The sequence below is a fragment of the Microtus oregoni genome, unplaced genomic scaffold (genome assembly GCF_018167655.1).
Source record: "Microtus oregoni isolate MIOR12 unplaced genomic scaffold, Mior012 000057F_ref0000458, whole genome shotgun sequence".
Classification (NCBI taxonomy): Eukaryota; Metazoa; Chordata; class Mammalia; order Rodentia; family Cricetidae; genus Microtus; species Microtus oregoni.
Genome location: NW_024543833.1, coordinates 6,492,028 through 6,511,747, shown reverse-complemented (window position 1 = coordinate 6,511,747; position 19,720 = coordinate 6,492,028). Strand labels below are relative to the sequence as shown.

The 19,720-nt window shown below is 41.0% G+C and overlaps 1 protein-coding gene across 11 annotated transcripts in view; it reads left to right on the top strand.

Moving 5' to 3' along the window:
* Nucleotides 1-19,720, top strand: part of Tcf4 (transcription factor 4) — a 343,351-nt gene that overhangs the window by 285,129 nt on the left and 38,502 nt on the right. For all 11 annotated transcript variants that reach the window (XM_041639270.1, XM_041639273.1, XM_041639271.1 and 8 more), the window contains 3 exons: nucleotides 2,466-2,571; nucleotides 6,310-6,443; nucleotides 11,791-11,923. In XM_041639270.1, coding sequence (XP_041495204.1) covers nucleotides 2,466-2,571; nucleotides 6,310-6,443; nucleotides 11,791-11,923 — 373 coding nt within the window. The remainder of the gene's footprint in view (nucleotides 1-2,465; nucleotides 2,572-6,309; nucleotides 6,444-11,790; nucleotides 11,924-19,720) is intronic.

Genomic DNA, 19,720 nt, shown 5'->3' with positions numbered 1-19,720 from the left:
ATTTAACAGGAATTTTCGCCTTGTATTAATAATCCCCACGTGGTGTGCTGGCAGCACACCAAGAGCCTTGAGTCTCAGCATTTAGAAGGCAGAGGCAGGCAGATATCTGTGTGTTCAAGGCCCATACATACCAGGTCCCAGGACAGACAGGACTACATAATAGAGGAACGCTGTCTCAAAAAGTCCAGAACAAACAATCAAAGTCTCCAATTGACTATAGAGTTAGGAAATCATAAATTACACATTGAAGTGTGTGCTAAAATATTTTTATCTTGTAGATGCTCTTTCACAAGTATTGAAGAATTTGCCTAAACAATCTTACCCTTAGGTATTTTAATTTATTCATAATTCAGAGTCAAAGTAGCTTTCTTTTATAGAACTAAAATAATGATAGAAATTCTTAGCTTTTCCCAAATGTCTGAAATACTTTCACAGATCAAATGGTTTTGGTATTTCTATTGTTCATGTTTAAGAGTAGTGGTGGTAGAGTAGTTACTAAAATTAAGCTATAAATTATCTTCCAAGACCTAATTCCTGTACACAGATAGAAGAATAGTATGAAAACCCAGTTTTCCCCAGTAACTATGTATTGATTTCTGAAACATGGAAAACAATGCAGAGTGCATTCAGCTTACATTAGGACTCATGGGCCAGCCGCATGTCAGGCTGAGGCATATGAACATAGCGTAGCCGCGGTGTGCAGGCACATTCTGGAATGCATTTGCACACAGCGATTTAGTGATCGCTTTGCCCTTTCCCTGGAAGGTATCCTTCTCTCGCCCTTTTACCTTTGCTTGGGCCCTTTCTGAGTCAGCGGTAGCACCCCACCTGGTTTTTGGCTGTCTCGTTCCCAGGAAAGACCCAGGCTGGACCCCTGCCCTAGAGTTCGCTCTTTGTTTCTTAAAGACACTTCAGGAATGATGTGGGGCTTCCTCCAGCCCCTTTTTATGAATGTTGTAGAAACAGAAATAAATTACCGTCCATACATTTAAGGGTTAGAGAAAATTTACAAACTGAAAAACTATGAAAAATGGGACTTAAATCCCTCGGGGACTCAGGGTGAAAACATGCTTGCTGCCCACAGCATGAGCGGCTCTTTCTGGTGTGGTTTGTTTTGTTTAACATCCAGGACCTCCAGACTTTCAAGGGCGTGTGGAGCATTTATTTGATGTATGGATACAGATGCACACTTCCCACATCTGTCTCTGTGGACCTAGCCTTTGTGAAATCCTAAACCTGGAATTAATACTCAAGCTTTATGAGTCATGGATGTTCTGAGAGAATTATATAATTTCTAATTTCTAGGGTGTTTGATATACGTGGCAAAAAATGGATTTTTTTTTTTTTTGTAATCCTGCCGCAGCCTTTTTGTTGGTGAATTTCCTCCCTCTCACTGTGACCTGTGAATATCAGTGTAGGCTCACTGCCAAGTTTGTGAGCCGCTGCCTGCTTCAAAATGGAGGCAGGAAGGTATCCATTTTCATCAAGAGGATGAGCCGTTCAGTCTTTCCAACCATCTGGAGAGGAACTTTTAGAGCAAAGGAAAATGGGAATTAAAAACGAAGAAAAAAAAAAGATTATATTTAGCTGAAAAGGCAAGGGAGAGAACCAATTAAAGTTAAACTATACCTTATGAATTTATGCTTTGCTGTGATGCTGCTTGCTTCAAGGAAACATAAACAAGAAAACATGAGGCCTATTTTTATAAGGCTCTGGCTCCCCAAGTCTCAGGAGGGTTCATAAACGAATGTTAAGTAAATTAAGTTTTTGGCACACTTTTAAAGTTTATTGTACACACAAATATAATAAGCACTTGAAAAAAGAAAGAGAGCCCCTCTTCCTGTGTACACACTGGTTGTTGGTGGTCCTTCTGTTGATCCAGGCTCTTAATGGCCTTTTTTCATGCATCTCTGCAGACAGTGTGTGGATGGAATAGCCTGATATATATACACATTCCTAGTTCGTGTTCATTCTCTCTCCCTCCTTCCCCACCTCTTCCTCCCTCCTTTCCTCTTTTCCTCCTTTTGCCTACCTCTTCCCTCCCTTCTGCATTTCAAGTGAAATTTTTAATTGAAAGGTAGAGGTTTGGTCTATCTTTGGGAGTGACTGTGTGCAGGACTTTCTGTGTTGTCCCGAAGATGCTCGTGGGCCATCTGTGTTTTAAAGCAAAAGGAATCTGTAGACGGGGGCTACTCCGGCCTGCAGAGTGTGTTTACCTCTAGACATGGTTTGCAGTGTTCTCGCCTGGACTGGAAAATCTCATACCTGATGATTTTATGTTAACACAAATATACAGAATTTTTTTCTGCTATATCCAAAGGAGGAAGTGCTTCTCAGATTGGATCAGGCTTAGACTCTTAGAGCATCCCAATTTTATGTTTTGTGCCAGCTTCTCATCGAATCATGGATGTAGAGATACTTGGACCCATGTAGAAAGTTGAACTCATGTGGTTCTCTTTCCCCAGGTCTACGCTCCTTCAGCAAGCACTGCCGACTACAATAGGGACTCGCCAGGCTATCCTTCCTCCAAACCAGCGGCCAGCACTTTCCCTAGCTCCTTCTTCATGCAAGGTAAGGTCCTTCTTTGCCTGCCATTAGTGTTATACACAGGGCAAAAAAAATGGAATCATAGACAAGGGTTTCGGGGGCAGTGGGAGGGAGATGGAGGTATTTCCCCTCTTAGTAATTGAATTCCATACCTAATTAAGTCAAAGTTACCGAGAATGGTTTTTCTTTTACATTAAAGTCCTTTGACCTCTAATGGGTTAAAAATAAATTGTTTTGTCCCACATAAAACAAATGCCTTGCTGATCTTCCAAGATTGTTGGCCTTCAGTATCTCTGCCATCTCCCAAACATATGTGTGCTTAGGTACATCTCATCTAGCTCAGGGTATGTTTTGGAGATCTTGTACTTAGCCAAGAGGAAAAAGATTCCCCTTGGGTCCAGCCATCTATAATGTTTTTAACCACTTACTAATGTGTAAGTGAGAATAAGGGTTCCATTTAAGAATAAGTGACCCATTGAAACATGGGATGTTATACAACATGACATACTAATTTATTTAAGGTAAAAGAGAATTTTGAATTCCATGTACAAGGAATACATGGCAGGGACATTTTAGCTTCACAGTGGATAATGACTATGTGTTCTTTTAATTATCCACTGTATTTAATTTTTTTAAAAAAGCAAATAGTTACGTATCCCTGAGCTTATACTGTTGCCTCTGATCACATCGCTCCTCCCTGCTAGTTGGAAAAGACTGGGATCATCAAACTGACACCAGCTACTTCATAAATGGTCTCATAAGAGGAAGGAGCTATCGATTCCATCCTGGCCATATCTAGGATACTTAAAACTATGATGGTCTTAGTCCCAAGATACCCTGAGGTTAGAGGTGCAATTTTCTAAACTCCTGTAAATACACAACTCTAACTCCTTCTGCCTGGATGTGTGTACTTTACTTGGGTATATATTGGCACAGTAAAGGGACACTGCTTTACACACAGTGACACGTGGGAGCGATAACACACTTGGGGCAGTAATACCAAGGGACCGAGCGGTCTGGTGACTCACTAAGATTGCAGAGGGCACACTCGAAACTACTGCAATGAGAAGAGACTCATCTTTCCCTTTCAAGTTAGCTCCTTCAGATTGCTGGTTTGCATGTGAAGTTCTCCAGAAAGTCTATAAAACAGAATGCAGCAGGTCCCTTGGGATCAGGGAGAATTTGTTCCACACATTACTGAGCTCATGGTTTCCTCTGTCTTTGTGACCTGACCTAGGTGTAACTCTCAAAGGGTCATTGGCTAATCACTTGAGTACATTCTGTGCCATGACAATGGGCTTATTGCCTTCAGCTACAAACCATGAGAGAAAGTGTCCTACGGATGCTGCCAACTCAAGGACTTTTTATGTCAAAAAATCAGGTTTTCATTAAGAAAATAAACAGAAGAATAAAATCCCTCTATGTGTTTGAGAAATAGGTTGTCTTGAATGGTGCACGTAGCAAAGAGGCCAGGTAGATTAAAGCAGTAAATTCCTTTCCACAGCACACCCCGTAAACTATGGGAAACAGATTTGTTTTTCAGCATATGAATACCAAAAAAAAAATCTTCAGTTGACATTTATGATGAGCACAATTAATTTGCACACATCTAATTCTATTCTTTCAAAACAACATTATGCCAAGATCATGGGATGTGATAAATATTAATTTACTCTGAAAAGCATAATTTATGTAAAATACATATTTTTATAAGTCTGCGTGGAGTAGCGTACACTGTGTTAACAATCCTAAGTGTATTGCCACACCATGCTTCGTGCTGTCAGAATAGTTCAGGAAAATGCTTATTCAGTGATATGTATTCCTAATTCATTTGTCAGATGCACACTCAGTTAAAAGTGTTAGTGGTCTTGAACTTCATATTTAAGTTTAAGGTGATAGTTAATCTTCAGTATTCCATGCAAAATCTAAAGTATATGCAATGTTAACTTTGGGTCAGGAGAGTTCTCACAGGGGATGGTTCTTGCTGGATGAGACGGGTCCTGAGTTTGGGTCCTTAGCGCCCATATAGATGGCAGATGCCTCTGACTCATGCAGCCCTAGGGAGACAGAGACAGGTGCATCCCTGCATCTTGCTGAGCATTCAGCCAGCCATACTAGAAAGCTCCAGGCCCAGTAGGAGACATTTTCTCAAAAGAATGACTACTGGCCTTCACATGCATGAACATATATTTTTGCACCTGCATACACATGAATACATGCACATACACACACACACACACACACACACACACACACACACACACACACCGTGCAAAACCAGTTCGCTTTTTGAAGCCACTGAGTTTCCACATGGTGATTACAGAATTAGCGGCTTGATATTTCCCTCTCCCTCACATCAGTCCCTTCTGGGTTTGGGTTAGGGTTAGGATTAGGTGCGAGGTGATCCTATCAGGGCTTGGGCGAATATGTGGTTTTGCAGATGTGTAATGGAAAGGGTTTTCATGGCCATATTTTAAATTTACCATTGTAAACTTATTTTCACCTCCACTTTCCATCTTTGGTTACATGCCCACAGCTGTCAAAATTGCAGATAAAAGTTTGCTTACATGGTTCTTAAAGGAAGAAATCCACCATCTCTCCTTTTGTGCTCTGCAACCAGAGTCGTTCTGAAATTCTAACTTCAGAATTTAAATATTCAGTGAAAAAAAAAATCCCACAACTTCATGAAATAAAATATCAGATGAAATTTGCCTGGTTTAAAAAGACTGTGGTTTCGTCATGTGATTGTCGAAATGAGCCTGTTTTCAGCAGGGCATACCTGCATACATTCAGCATGAAGCTGGTGTCTTCGTATAGATCCGGTTCTTAATCATTTCTGCTCAGCTACTGAGGAAAGGGGGAGGTCGGGCGGATTAGCAGTGGTTCAGGCTGTTTCTTGCCCTTACATTTGTTTACGAAATCAAAATGAAACAATTGCAATCTATATAACCACAGGGCCGGGCAGCGGGGAGGAATCATTAAGCTTGCCTCTATTCTCCCGTTAATATGAAAGATTACCTGCACACTAGAAGAGACTTTAAAATGATATCTCTGTATGATTTTCAAACTCCGTTACCTCATATATTTATGAAATCCAGAGTCTGTTCGTGTTTTTGTATCTATATTAAGGCATGCGTATACTCACATTGCACCTGAAGATTTAAGAGAGCTACATGCATACATACCAAATTCCAAAACGACCTAGGACTGAAAAATATCTCCCCCACTGACTGTAAGATAATTCCAACATTGATTCTCCATGTTGTGCATGGCACAGAAATGAAATCCAACCTTCTAAATTTGGGTTGTTCTTTTCCAGTAGTCATTGCGGTGTAGTCTCTTAAAATTTGCCCCCCTGCCAACTCTGTAATGTCTCAACTATTTTATTTTCACCTCCAAGTTTGGGAACAGTTTAACTTTTTAGATGACTTTCCTAAGAGCAGTGGTCAGGGATTTCTTCCAGCACGAAACACCTTGCTGACGTGATACAATTCAGCACAGAACCATTTTCCGTTCTTTTCCAGTTGAATTTTTACCAAGAACACTAACTTAAATGTTTCTGTTTGTTTGACAATATAAAAAGTCACTGGGGGGGGGGGGGGACGACGACAGATAGTGATGACTATCGTATGATGTCATCAGAAAAGCAAGACAAAGATGAATACACAACAGGAGGTTATTTTCAAGTATATGAAGAAACCCTATTCTAAAAGGCAAGGCTGAATGCCTCCGCAGAGCCATGGTTTTCTTTGTCCTTTCCAGATGGCCATCACAGCAGTGACCCTTGGAGCTCCTCCAGTGGAATGAATCAGCCTGGCTATGGAGGGATGCTGGGCAATTCCTCTCATATTCCGCAGTCTAGCAGCTACTGCAGCCTGCATCCCCATGAACGTTTGGTAAGGAAGGCTCGCGGGGATGGGGTGAGCACCCGCCAGCTTCTGAGTCTCCTCTCTGTGTGTATGCCAGAACCGTGCAAAGACGCAAAAATAGCTCAGGCCTCTTATTCTTAGAGTTTTATTGTTTCGGCGATCAAAGGCCCCACAGACACGGATCACCTCTGTAAACCTTGTGGAGCTTCTTTGTCATTGTCCTTTGTTTATTGTATTTTGTTCTGTTTTCTTTATGGCGATGTCAGCTTCCTTTGGTTGATAAACACAGTGTTTTTGAGTTCCGGGCTTCAGTAATGGCAGCGCCTTGTCTTTTTTACTGTCTAAAATTCTGGAGAACGCTCGGCTAAGGGTGGGACAGGAAAGATTTGAGATCACAGGGATTTCTATGTCAGCGTTGGCCTTTTGTGACCTACTATATGGAAAGGGTTTATGTTTTCTATGTAGTCTTGTTGGGAATAGGCAGCTGTGGAATTTCCACATTCATTGGGTTTTAATTTTAGTTCCACACAAGTGCCACGCATGTTCTGTCTTGCTGAGCAGCCCTGTGAAAGCCACTGGCTTGTATAATATTAAGTCTTTCCTAAGTAAGGTTTTTCCACTCTTCCCATGTCTTCTGCTTTCTCACCTTCCTATAGTATAATCCCTTGTCCCCAAAGAATCAGCCACCTATCTCTAGACATAAAATCTTCTACAGCCAAGAATCTACTTGTGTACTTAAACCTATTATTAAGTAGAAGAAGAATGTCTAGATTAAACCTATCTCAACTCAGTGAGGCAGAGTGTGATAGAGAAAGACATCCAAAATCCTGGTCTGATCTCATGTGCACACAGAGTTTCATGTACCTGCATATCCTTTGCTAGACACACACATACATGCACACACACACACACATACACACACACACACACACACACACACACACTTCAAACCTCATAGATATGAAGGAAAGTCTATGGCCATTGTTATAACTATTGTCCTTCTCTTCTTCCTGCTGTTTTTCCTCATTCCACATTTATTACTTTTTCTCTGTCCTGATCAGGGAAATTCTTCATGGATTCCTGTGGTCTCTGCTCTCCTCTGTTCAACCACTGCACATATAGAAGAAGGGGGGGGGGGGGCGGGCAGCTTTATATCCTTCTCTGATGGCCGAAAGATTCCAGTTATAAAAGTTCTGATATCCTTGTAAATCCATTCTCAGTTAGTCCTAGAGCTCCGGATACCACGTGGCCCTGAGAAGTAGGTGGTAGCGATGGGAGTGGCCTGTTTGTTATCTCCCTGATTTTAGCGTATTTTATGCAAATAGCAACTGATTGAGTTTCAAATTTCCTCTTCTCCCACCCTCTACATGGACACATTTCAGTGAAAGCTTAGAGAAATATAAATTGTAATTATGATAGAATATCTTTTTGTAACATTTTTACTTATCCAACACCATTTCCTATTTTGCCTGGGATTCATAATCAAAACTAGGAGATTTATGATGACAAATTAATGTTTGGAGTACAATGTTAAGTTTTAGAATTTCAGTCCTTTGAAGGTTTGTCCACGTGTTATTTTTCTTTCCCCTAAAGTTATTTCTTTTCTTTATCATATTTTATAATTTTGCATTCTGATTTGATACTATCCCACTAAAGTTCACTGCATGGGGAAGGAGCCCCTAAATTATGCTCAGATGCACAAAAGGTATCATTTCAAACCAGAAACCAAATACATTTTAGGAGAAATTTTAATGAATCAAAACAGTATCATCGTCCAAAGAGAAAGCTCATTTTAAAGTAATATCTCAGTGGCTCACATGAGAAACTGCTTTGGTAAAGCATTGTGTCCATCACAGAACTCGGGTTCCCATTCCTAATATGACCAATTAGCAGATCTCAGAGAGTACGATTTTTGCTTTAAAGGGTAAATGAATAAGGTCTCTGGTAATGTTTCCTAATGAGTTTTCCCACTGAGAGTGAAAGTATTGAATTATTACATCTAGTTATCATTGTAATTTCAGTATTTAGCCATATGACAATCTCTCTCTGAAGTGACTTTGAAGACTCTGACACTGATTGGGAATAATTTGAATATACAACAGCAGCCAGCATCTTTTATCTTGAAAATAGTGATGCTTCCCTACAGCTCCAATCTGTAGCATTTGGCTAACCCCATGTTGCAAGGGGCTAACTCTTGAGGAAGAGAGATTTCCCTAGATTATTTGGGGGGTATAATTTGACCACTACTGTATTATCTCTAAAGGTAAAATGTTTTGGAAACATCATTAGCCCTGTGATAATAGACTATATAATTAGGAAGTTTCAGTTCCATGCATTTCACCGGCAACTGTCAAGCTACCAATTTGAAGTTTTTAAATCCCCTGTACAGTGTTAGCTTTTTACAACTGCTCATGACTGCGTGGTGCAAATACATACACAGAACCATCCTCATGAGTGGAGTTTCTAGTTAACTTTTGGAATGGGTTTTTATAGAAAATTGAAGTTTGGATGATTTGGCAAAGATGTTTGAAAACATAGGATAGTGTTTTCATTGCCTGATGTGATTAACACATAACTCTAGCAGTGTTCTGAGGAAAAGTGAAATTTTAGCATTAAAGAAGTTCCTTTTGTCTTTTATTTCTGTGCATCAGTAATATGCAGCTGGTCTCAGGAACCACTGGACAATGCTTAGAGATTTGTTTGTGGTTACAAATAGGCTATAGATGCTACCGTGGTCCAGTGGGTAGAGGCCAGAGATGCTGGTAACCATCCACACAGTAAAGCCCTATGACAATGAAATATCTGTCACAAAAGGCCACAAGTGCCAAGAATATGAGCCCCTAACTTGGCCTATAGCGTGGTTTCATTCTTAGTACCTACTACCAATTCAAAGATTTTTGAATCTTCAAATCTCCCACACATCACTAACAGACATCACCAGTGTGAATGCTTGTAACACTTGCATGATTAATAGATTTTAAGTTGGGTACCCGAAGGAAAAAAAATTAACAGCATGGGCATGGAAACCCTTGAAACATTATAGTAAGTAGGGTAGGCAGTAATAGCTGGAGAGAGAGATCGTGAAAATCTCTTAGAGTTTGTCCTTAAATCTCTAAAAGAGACATACATCACTCATGTTCTCTGTGCTGTGTTTATTACTTCTCTGAGTAACATTAGTTTTCAAGATACTTCTCATTGAAAAGTAATCTCTATAAATCTCATTAATTTGTTTCAGCCTCTAGTTTTCTATGTGTCTCTAAAAAATAACTGATTTAGTGGGTATTACCTTGGTTTCCCCATAAAACTGTGGGGATTTTTTCCTCCTGTTCTCTGCACTTTGCCTGTGTGTCATGTCCTAAGTTATCTTTCATTTTCCACTAAGTTAGGAGGGTCCAGAGAGTCTCGGTCATGACTTTCTTTTTCCCCCCATCACATTATCTAATTGTTACAATCTTTTGATTATATTTTGCATTTTCTGAAATCTTCTTTTTTGATTTCTGCAAAACTCAGCAAGCAATACCACTCCATAAAAGTATAGTCCTGCCATCTTTCTCTCTTTCAATTCTTTCCCACATGGTCTTTTTTCTCTATATTTCTATAATAATCTTTCTTCAGAGCATAACCATGTCCTAACTTTTCTAAGTTTGGTTTTCCAAGTCTTGTGTCCTATCTAGTCTTTCTTATTATTTATACTATAAAGTAGCCCCACTCTGTTATTCTTTAGAGAACATTGTATGGGTAACTTAGGAGATTCAAGTCCCAAGTGTCAATGAGTTTTAACAAGAGGCCCAGGGGCAAGTAAGGACGTTACCTCTACCTTTCCATTGACATCTTCTATGTGTATCTATCTCGCTACATGGAGGTGGTATTTTCAAAGATATCCATGTGTCATTGGCAGACCCAGCTCTGAAATGCAGATGTGTGACCTGGACTCTTTGGTAGCCTCTCAAATTAAGTCATGCTTGAGTCCATTGTCCATTAATATGTACTGTACTGTTGTTGTATGTTCATACTTAGCTACTGGCATGAGGAGGTATGTGCTCCACCCCCTCCCCTTAGGGAGGTCACAGTTTTATGGGAGTGAGCTTAAGCAGCAGGCAATGAATGGCATGAGAATGAGTGTAAGATGGTCTAGTGCAGGTTGATCTGAGAAGACAGTGGTAAGCAAAGAGAGGGTCTTCCAGGAGAGGCAGAACTCCCCAAGTCCGTTGGCCAGTTCCAAGAAACCACTTCCCTTCCTGTGAACAAATGCCCGGGTTTTAGTACTTCCTGGTGTTTGCAGTATCTAGTAGCTCTATTTTAAAACTAATTTTAAAAGCATCTCTAGTCATGAGACAATAATGATCCATTGCCCAGCCTCTATTTTTAAATTAAGCAATTAAATGCAACTGCAATAATGATATAATAAAAACTTGTAGACTATTAATTTTTTACATGCCAGGAAAATTTTTATCTTTAGATATTTTTTGGTAACATATCTATAGCACATTCAGATGCTTATAAAACAAAAATGCGAGCAATTTTCAATGACTGGGTTTTTTGTTTGTTTGTGGGAAATTAGCTTGAGGTGTCCTTGTAAGTACACATGTTCCTTTAGGGATGGGTACAGCCCAACTCATGTGCCACCCTAAATCATTTGAACAACTGGCTTAGTCATTGAATTTGAAACCAGGCAACCCGTCAAAGATGCTCTTACCTTCTAGTCAGCTAAATAGCATCTGAAGCATGCAAAGGAAGAACTCAGAGCAAAATAAAGCATAGGTAAGCCTCTGGGTCCCGAGTCAAGTCATCAAAGTTGCTTGCGAGCTTTCCTACACTCGTATCTCAGAGTGAATTTGCGTTCAATTCTTTGAAAACTTTTTCATTTCCTTCCTTATTCTTGATGCTGAGATTCATTCAGCACGGTGACACAACCGGAGGAGAAGAAGGTTCCTATAACTTGACCATGTAGTGGTCAGAGGCTGGAGTCCAATGTAGCATGAACCCTGGAGGTCTGTGTGCTGTGTTCATTATGTAGTACAATCTTTCTCACTTGTCTAGTAGGCCACAGAGGAATAACAGAAGTAGTTGTGTATGTTTCTAAAGTGTATGGGATGATTTTTTTTTAAACCAATGACTTTGAGATTTTAGAGTTTTTAATCTTTTCTTAGTGCCCTAAGTCGATAGGGTATTCTTTGGCATTTGATGTAACCACAAATCCACCTTGGAGCTCTGTGTATTTGGTTGTTTAGAAATGAAAGCAGGCAGAAAGAAGCAGGATGTTTGCTTGACTGGGTTGAGATTCCGAGAGATTGCAGTCCGGTGAGTTTGGATGACATATCAGAATGCTAAGTATGCCATGATTGATGTCTCCTCCTTTCTGCTCCCTGCGCAGAGCTACCCATCCCACTCCTCAGCAGACATCAACTCCAGTCTTCCTCCGATGTCCACGTTCCATCGTAGTGGCACAAACCATTACAGCACCTCTTCCTGCACACCTCCTGCCAACGGGACGGACAGTATAATGGGTGAGTGATGCCCATGCCAGCCAAGTTGCCAGCGGTCCATGGCAGGGTTTAATAATAAAGGGCTCTCTTTCTCGCCTCAGAACGGACTTACAGGCAGGCAATACATATTTGTCATTTCGCTGAGCAAACACATGAATGTGTTGAAGGGAATAATCACTGACTTGCCCATAGTCACTCTTTTTTTTTTTTTTTTTGGTGACAAGAAACTGAAACTTGGCTTTGTTGTCCATTATGAGTCATTAAGTTAAATAAAGGTTTAAGTAAATGCAGATTCTGTTGCATCTCACATTTTCAAACACAGGGGGAAGTTAATTGTTCTTAAGGTTATTCATAGAAGACCAGTGAGATAAGGGAATGGATGTGGATGTCATTTAATAGCAGCCGGAGATTGACCATTATGCTGAGGTCTTCGTCATGATGTGTCACTGTCTTCCAAAGACTTGTTTATATGAAATTTTCTATTAAAAGTCCTTTTAATAGCTAGATGACTATAACCTTCAGAGAATGTAGCATTATGAAGGCCTTGAAGAGAAATAGTACTTGTGCACATCAGAGAAATCGCTGGGTAACAGTGGACCAGAAATGATTTCCTGTGGGCTTTGTAATAAGTTTAGACTCAGGAAAATTGTTGCTGCCAAATGCATCATCCACACACATCCTCTGATGTCTGTTGCTGTCCGTTAGTGCCGACGGATCTCTGCCAGTACTGTTTTCCTGAGGGAAGAGCTAGGCAGGGTGTTCATCTACTCCTAAAGACAAGAGTCTGGTTGGTGAGGAGGCAGCCTCTTACCTGTGGCTCAGTCTTGACAAACCTCCTATTGTGATGCATGCCACATCTAAACACTGTAGGGTCTTCAGAAAACCCAAGGATTCACTGGTCACAGCCCACTCTATTCCACTTGCTGCCACCCTTGACAGGTGCCTTGGATAGTTGTTGTGTGACCAGATACCTCACTGAAGCAATTCAAGAGAGGGGAGTTGCATCTGGGCTCATGGTTTGAAAAGACACAGTCTAGAATGACCTGCTTTGGTAGGTAGAGCTTGTGGTGTAGACTATTACATCTCAATGGATCAGAAAACAGAGGTGAGACCAGAAACAGGGCCAGGCTGTCCCGATTGTGCTGTGCCCACAGTTGCCTGTGCCTGCCAGCCACCCATGTCTCACAGTTTCCACAGTCTTCCAAAACAGCACCGCCAGCTAGGAACAAAGTGTTGGGATACAAGAGCCTGTGGGGGACATTTCCCATCTAAACTGTAACAGCTTGGTCTTTGAGATCACTCCCAGAGGGTCACTGATGAAAAACTCAGGGTTTGCTTTAGAGAAAACATCAGGCTGCTGTTTATTGCTTTAGTTTTTTTTGTAATTTTTTTTCTTTTTTTCTTTGAACTTTGGAGATCGTGTAAATCACTTATGTGGGATAGATTTTGGTGAGTGAGCTGGTATTAAAATGTGAAAATATAATTTCTGGCTAACTAATACCTTTGCTTGCTTATTTGGTGATTTATTTCACACTTGAGATGAGCCACCTAGTAGCTCTCTCCTATCACAACTCACAGAGAAGCAAATTTCGGAATGAGTTTCCATTTCTGGAACTTTCCATAGGAGAACTTTTACAAGTGTGTTGTGAGTCTGACCTTGTGGAGTTGTGGACAGAGGTCACACAGGGGAAGTTTTATTAGCTACCAGTGAAGTTTGGGCAGATTTGAAAAACAAGAAGAAAGAAAGAAAAGTGCAGAACTGAAAGACTGAGCCGCATTTCACTTCAGTGTGGTCTGGCAGATGGAAAGCCCCTTCTGCAGTCATGAGGTTGGTTATGAAGGATGGCCGGTCATTCATCCTCATACATGACAGATTTCCTGTCTACTCGTGGTTTGAGTCATTGTCTTTTTAAGGAAGATATGGAGGTGGAGCAGACCTTCGAGTTCAGGAAAGCACACTTGGGCTCTCTTTTAGACTCCATTGTGTAGACTTGATCTTCAGACTTTGTGTGACTAAGGCATGCGTCACTGGGTAAGAGAGATTGGGGTCCAGGTGATTCTCTGTGAACCTTGCCCAGCTTGGTTGCCCAATGCAGTGAGAATAAGGATTGCTTGTTGAGATGGCCCTCTCCTCGTTATCTGATGGGCAAAGAGCAGTCACCTGGGCACAGCAGAGGGACGGGTGACTCCTACAAAGAGCCAGATGATAGTAAAGAACCCCAATTTCAAAAGAAAATTATAAAACTCTTAGAACCCACACAAAGGATTTTTAAGAAATGTACTACATAAATTATTTTATAAGAATTAGTATTCTTCTCAAAGTCCATTAGAAAAATATAGAAAGATACCCTAATTTCTTAGAAGAGAAGTACATCTGGTAATTCAGCCTTATGGAGAGAACGGACCTTATTAAATTTGCATAAATACAAAAGTGACTTTAAAGCTACTTTAAGGGAGAGCGTTCTTGAATATTCCAGTATGTTCTGCCTTAAAATAACGTACTCTCTTATGCCTTGTATACAAGTGCAGAGGAAAGCTGAAGTCCAGTTAAAAGCCTTCGTCTCATGGCGTTCTGGTGCTCATGTGTCTTTATGTGGAATCCTCTTAGGCTTTGGTTTGGTGTGCGGAGGGGGGCAACAACGGCAGCGTGTCTGCATAATGCGGAGAGAAGCTTTCTCTTCTGATGTCAGCGTGCTTCCCCAACAAACAGTGCGGAGTAATAGAATACATCTGTAGACTTTTGAAAATATTTGGCATATACTCACTCATTCTGAAATGCAGGAAATAAAGAAATACTACATTGCCTGTATCTCAAAGAACAAACAGGGCTAATTAAATAATTGGTAAATAAGGAACACATAGCCGGACACATGTTTGAGATTACACACATGATCCTGTAGGGAAAACAGACAGCGAGAGGCCTAATGCCGTAAGAATGGGCTCGAGCGCTCACACATGGACAGCCCAGTTTTCAAGTTTCCTTGGCTCAAAGTTGCAAGGCACTGCAGCCCTCCGAAACATGGCATTGATGTTCGAGGAAGCTTTTTGGGTTCAGAAGGCAGCCCCACGTCTCTGTATCATGTGATAATATTTTACCACGGTTGTCAGCCATTGTTTGAAAGTCTGTAGAGCCTCACATTACCTGTGGAGGGGACACGAGCTCTGGGACTTTGAATGCTGCCTCTCTAGGCCTGCGTCTCACTTCTTGTCTGTTTGCTGTTAAAGAAGGAAAGTGCCCTCTTAGGTTGGGGATGGCTTGTCGTCGGTCTTGCTGAGACAACTGACCATGTCTGCTTTTCTGATGGCTTCTTTGTTTTCCTTTGCCTTCCAATGCCCAATTCCAGTTCTTCTATGAAACATTCATGAGATTTTTTTAAATTACATATCCATTCATGGTAAAATATTTCACTTGTGACTTATGGTCCATTTCTGTTCTTTCTAGCAAACACTAGCACATCCTGGAGGGTACATTAGCCATTTCTGGATGGGAAGGGTCCCTGAAGCACCCTGGACTAAATGAGGTTAATAGGGTACAGAATGGGTCAATGGTAGCTCAGGTGATTTAGCACCTAGGCAAGGAGGGAGCTGACCAGGCACCTTTAGGAAGTTCCCTGCATCTCTTGAGCTTTATCCCTAAGTACCCTCTCGGTGCCAGGCAGCTGGTGTGTGTCAGCAGTGGTACAGCTGGATCCCTTCGATCCAAGTATGCACCCAGAGGAAGTTACTAGATGCCAGCTGCAGAGAATGGAGATTTCTACAGGGTAGTACACGCTGCTTTCTTCCTACTTCTTCCTTCCTGAATGATCAGCTCTTGCTGATCAAGAGGGAGAGGACCTTCTGCTAGAACACAGGTCCTCAAGCATGAGAGCCACCCAGCAATTTGCCCCTGCTATTGGGAATCACCATCTATATGCCTCGACAGTGTCCACACACCCTCCTTGTCTCTCCCTGGGAATTGGGCATAGAACTACATAAACGCTCTTGCTTTATTTGTCTTTTGCTGGCTTGCCATCTGAGTCCAGAAAAAGATGGCATTCCCCATGTTTTTAAACCTCAAACCAAGGAGTGTTGAAGGAGCAGGCTACTAAGATTGATTTAAAGCAACATATGTTAAAGATTACTCTGAAATAATCTATCTGGTTCATGAATTAATCTGTCTTACAACTTTCACTCCTTCTGACATGTTTGTGTGACATGAAGCATGTTGGGATGTGACTTTCTAGTAGAAACATTATGTCCCTTTTCCCTAGAGGCCTTGGTTTCATAGTAATTTTATTAAACTCGTCACATAACATCCAGTCTGTGTTTTATGAGGACCTTGAGCTCTCAGATGAATCTGGGTGATGACCAGGCCCAGACAGAAGAGGAAAGATACATTTCATGCAGAAATGTCAGGTCTGTACTTGTAAAGACCACCAGTGGAGAGCAATAAATGAGTCTGATTTAAGCCTCTCCACCATTTCCTGCACACAGTCAGGAGGCCCACCTTCCCCTGTGAATGCCTGGAGCCCTTCCCACATGGCATTAGCGCATCACGGCCCATGTTGGAGGTTCTTCTAAGAGGCTTAGAGGCGTGTTGGCCACGTTCCACTTTCCAGTCCTCTATGCCGACAAAGTCGTGGTGTTGCTATGCTTCTCCTAGCGTTTTAATGACAGGAGGGTCACTGGGACACAGTTCAGAAGAGCCTCATCTTGAAGCAGCCCATCTCTGGAGGACACACTGACTTGCACTTCCTCTGCCTTTGATGTCCTCTGTTCCCTGCCCCAGGTTATGGGTGTGCAATAAAGGAGAGGCATGTTTTCCAGATTCTGATTCTCAGGGCTGATCCCCAGGCACCGCTCGTCCTGGTATTTTGTTTGGGGCGTGTTCTGCTGGGAATCGCCAGTTCCCCAAAGCGGAGACGAAGGGAGGGTGGTCCACCACCGAGCACAGGATATGAAACCTCTGTGTGCGCTTCATCTAGCCAGCAACAGCACCTGTGTGTGAGCTCTCTGAACAATACTTGAATGGCTGGCAGCATCAAACCCTCCTGCAAAATTACAAAGCTTTTCATAGTTGCTCATCCTTCGTTCATATTTACGTCGTACTTCTGCTTAGGGGCTAGGTTGTGTTTTTGTTGTTTCTATTTAGTGAAAGAAATTGATTAGATCCAAAATAAAATAAGTTGGTACACATAAAGACAATGGTTTTCATGTGTATTTCTGTCACATGGACTTTGGTGATTTCTAATTATATACACTGACAAAAACTTGGTACTAAAATAGTAATGATGTCCTAGTACCCTGAAGCCGGAATGGTGAATTTAATATGTGTTTTGCTAAACATGACCCACTTTCCAGTACCAGGATCAAATATTATGCCATTTGAGAATTAAAAATATATCTCCTTTCTAATTCCGCGTCCTTTCGTATATTGGTCACATAAATAAAAAGAGACATCTTCAAGAGCAGACCAAGCTCACTTTGAAAATGCGTTCCCTCCGAGTTTCCTGGAACAGAACAAAAGGCATGCCCGGTGAAACAGTAGTAGACTAGCCTCCATAAACGGCTTTGTAATTTAAGCCCTTGGGTTGGGCTGTCCAGCTCTTGCGAGGTAAAATGGCTTCAAGTTAAAACATAGTCCGTCCTTATCGGTGGTTTGCATGAATAGCCTTTGTAGTTTTCTGAAACATTTTTATGGCCAGATGAAGTAAGGAGTTGGTTCTATTTTTGATTCAACTTCCTGAGTCTTAATATCTCTTTGTATAAAGAAGACACTAATAGCTTGGTTTAAAAGGCTCAGTGCTTTAAAACAAAAATCACAACACCGGGGCTAGAGAGTCAGCTCACTGCTGAGCCCTCGTTGTTCTCGCAGAAGACCCGGATTCAGTTCTCAGAACCTACATGGTGGCTCCCAGCATCTATAACTCTAGTTTTAGGAGAAACAAAGCTTCCTATTGACCTTGCCGACCCCAGGCGAGTGTGTGCTGCACACACATCCTACAGGCAAAACACTCATGCATGTTAAATAATGAAGTAAATAAGTCTAAAGATCTGTAATATCCTACGAGGGCTGTCCTATCTTCTTAAATGTATGATTTGATGTACATAATTCAGTTTGTAGATATGCTTAGAATATGCTTATTGATCTTCCAAGTCTTTGCGTTTTCTATCTTAAAAATGGATGGACGGGTGATATTTTATAATCTTCATTTAAACATTGTTCAAGAAGAGTTAATCTTCTGACTACTACTGCTATGGCAATTTCTGTTTGTTCGTCTTTTGAGACAGGCTTTCTTTTTAGTTTTGGAGCCTATTTTGGAACTCCCTCTGCAGACCAGGCTGGCCTTGAACTCACAGAAATCTACCTGTCTCTGCTTCCCTGGTGCTGGGATTAAATGTCTGCACCACTACTACCCAGCAGCAATTCCTTACTGACAAATTCTTGTCTCTTTTTTGTTTAGATTCTTGATTAGAAAATGTGATTTTTTTTTTCACCAGTGTTTCTATGAACATTCACTTCATGGAGATCTGTCTTAAAATCAGGGAAATGCCACAAATTATTTCTACTACCTGCTCTGTTTAAACATATAATAATGAAAAGATAATATTGCTTGATGTCCAAAAGGTGATCGCTCCCACCCATAGTATAGTACATAGTGATGAGATATACTTTCTATTTCTTCAAATCTGTGTCATACTCTCTTTAGGACCATCGTTAGCTCTTAAAACCCTTTCATTTAGAACTTTTCATTTTCAGATATTCTTTATCTTAAATATTTTAATGTACTTGTTCCCTTTCTGAATTGCTTTTATTTGCCCAGCCCTGTACTATCAGACGTGCTTTCTGAGAGTTTGCCCACACCCGTAACCCAGAGTGTTAGTATCACTCATCCACATCACACCATGCATTTGTGATGGGCAAGGAAGAGGCTTGCCTTTCCTGAAGATATTACGTCTGTTTTGTCAGACAGGCAACACCTCCTAGTGTCACAGGAGTGAACAACTAAGTTTGTATGGGAGTTGTGTTTATCAAATAAAGCATATGTAAGAGATAATTGGCGTGCCCAACCTGTAAATATATGAACGTGGCAAACATACCTTAGCTACCCTGAGCAGAGGTCCCAAGAATGAAGTTAGACCCAGGGAAATGGTGGATTTGACCGCTGGAGTCGTGATCATATACTGTGTTGTGGGCCTTGAAGAAGATGGTGCGAGGTGGTTGGCTAAGAGTGTCTCCTATTCAAGAAGGCTGGGGAATTCAAACATCATCTCAGTGTGCAGTGAAATTTTGCTTAGATTCATCAATTGACTTATTATTTCCTTTTCCACAAAAAAAAAAGTGAAAAAAAAGAAACATGAATGGATTATCCTTAAGTCTGTGTGCTGGTGTTGAGCTGCTAGTTAGGTATATTCCCCAGGTCCAGTCAGTGTTTCAATGAACAGTTCATCACACCACCTGGCCTGTGGTTCTAGTGACACAGTCCTTTCAGCAAAGGAGTTGGCTATGTTACATACTGAAACATATGCACTATTATTAATAATACCTTTTGTTCTATATACGGAAAATATATATTTGAAATAATGAAAATATTCTCTTTCTTTATTAGCCAGGCCAGTTATAGATTTTTTTCATGTTCTAACCACTGTCCATTTTTCTCTCTATTAAATTTTTCTTTATTTGAAGATATCATGAAGATAGTTCAATTATCTACAGAGACATGTTGGAGTTTGAGGATTTTCAGACTTCTGCAAGTGTCATATGTTTCTCAGTGACAGTGACCACTCAGGGCTAGCTTGGTATCTGTCACCAGTGACTACTCATCAGTGACTTGGGGG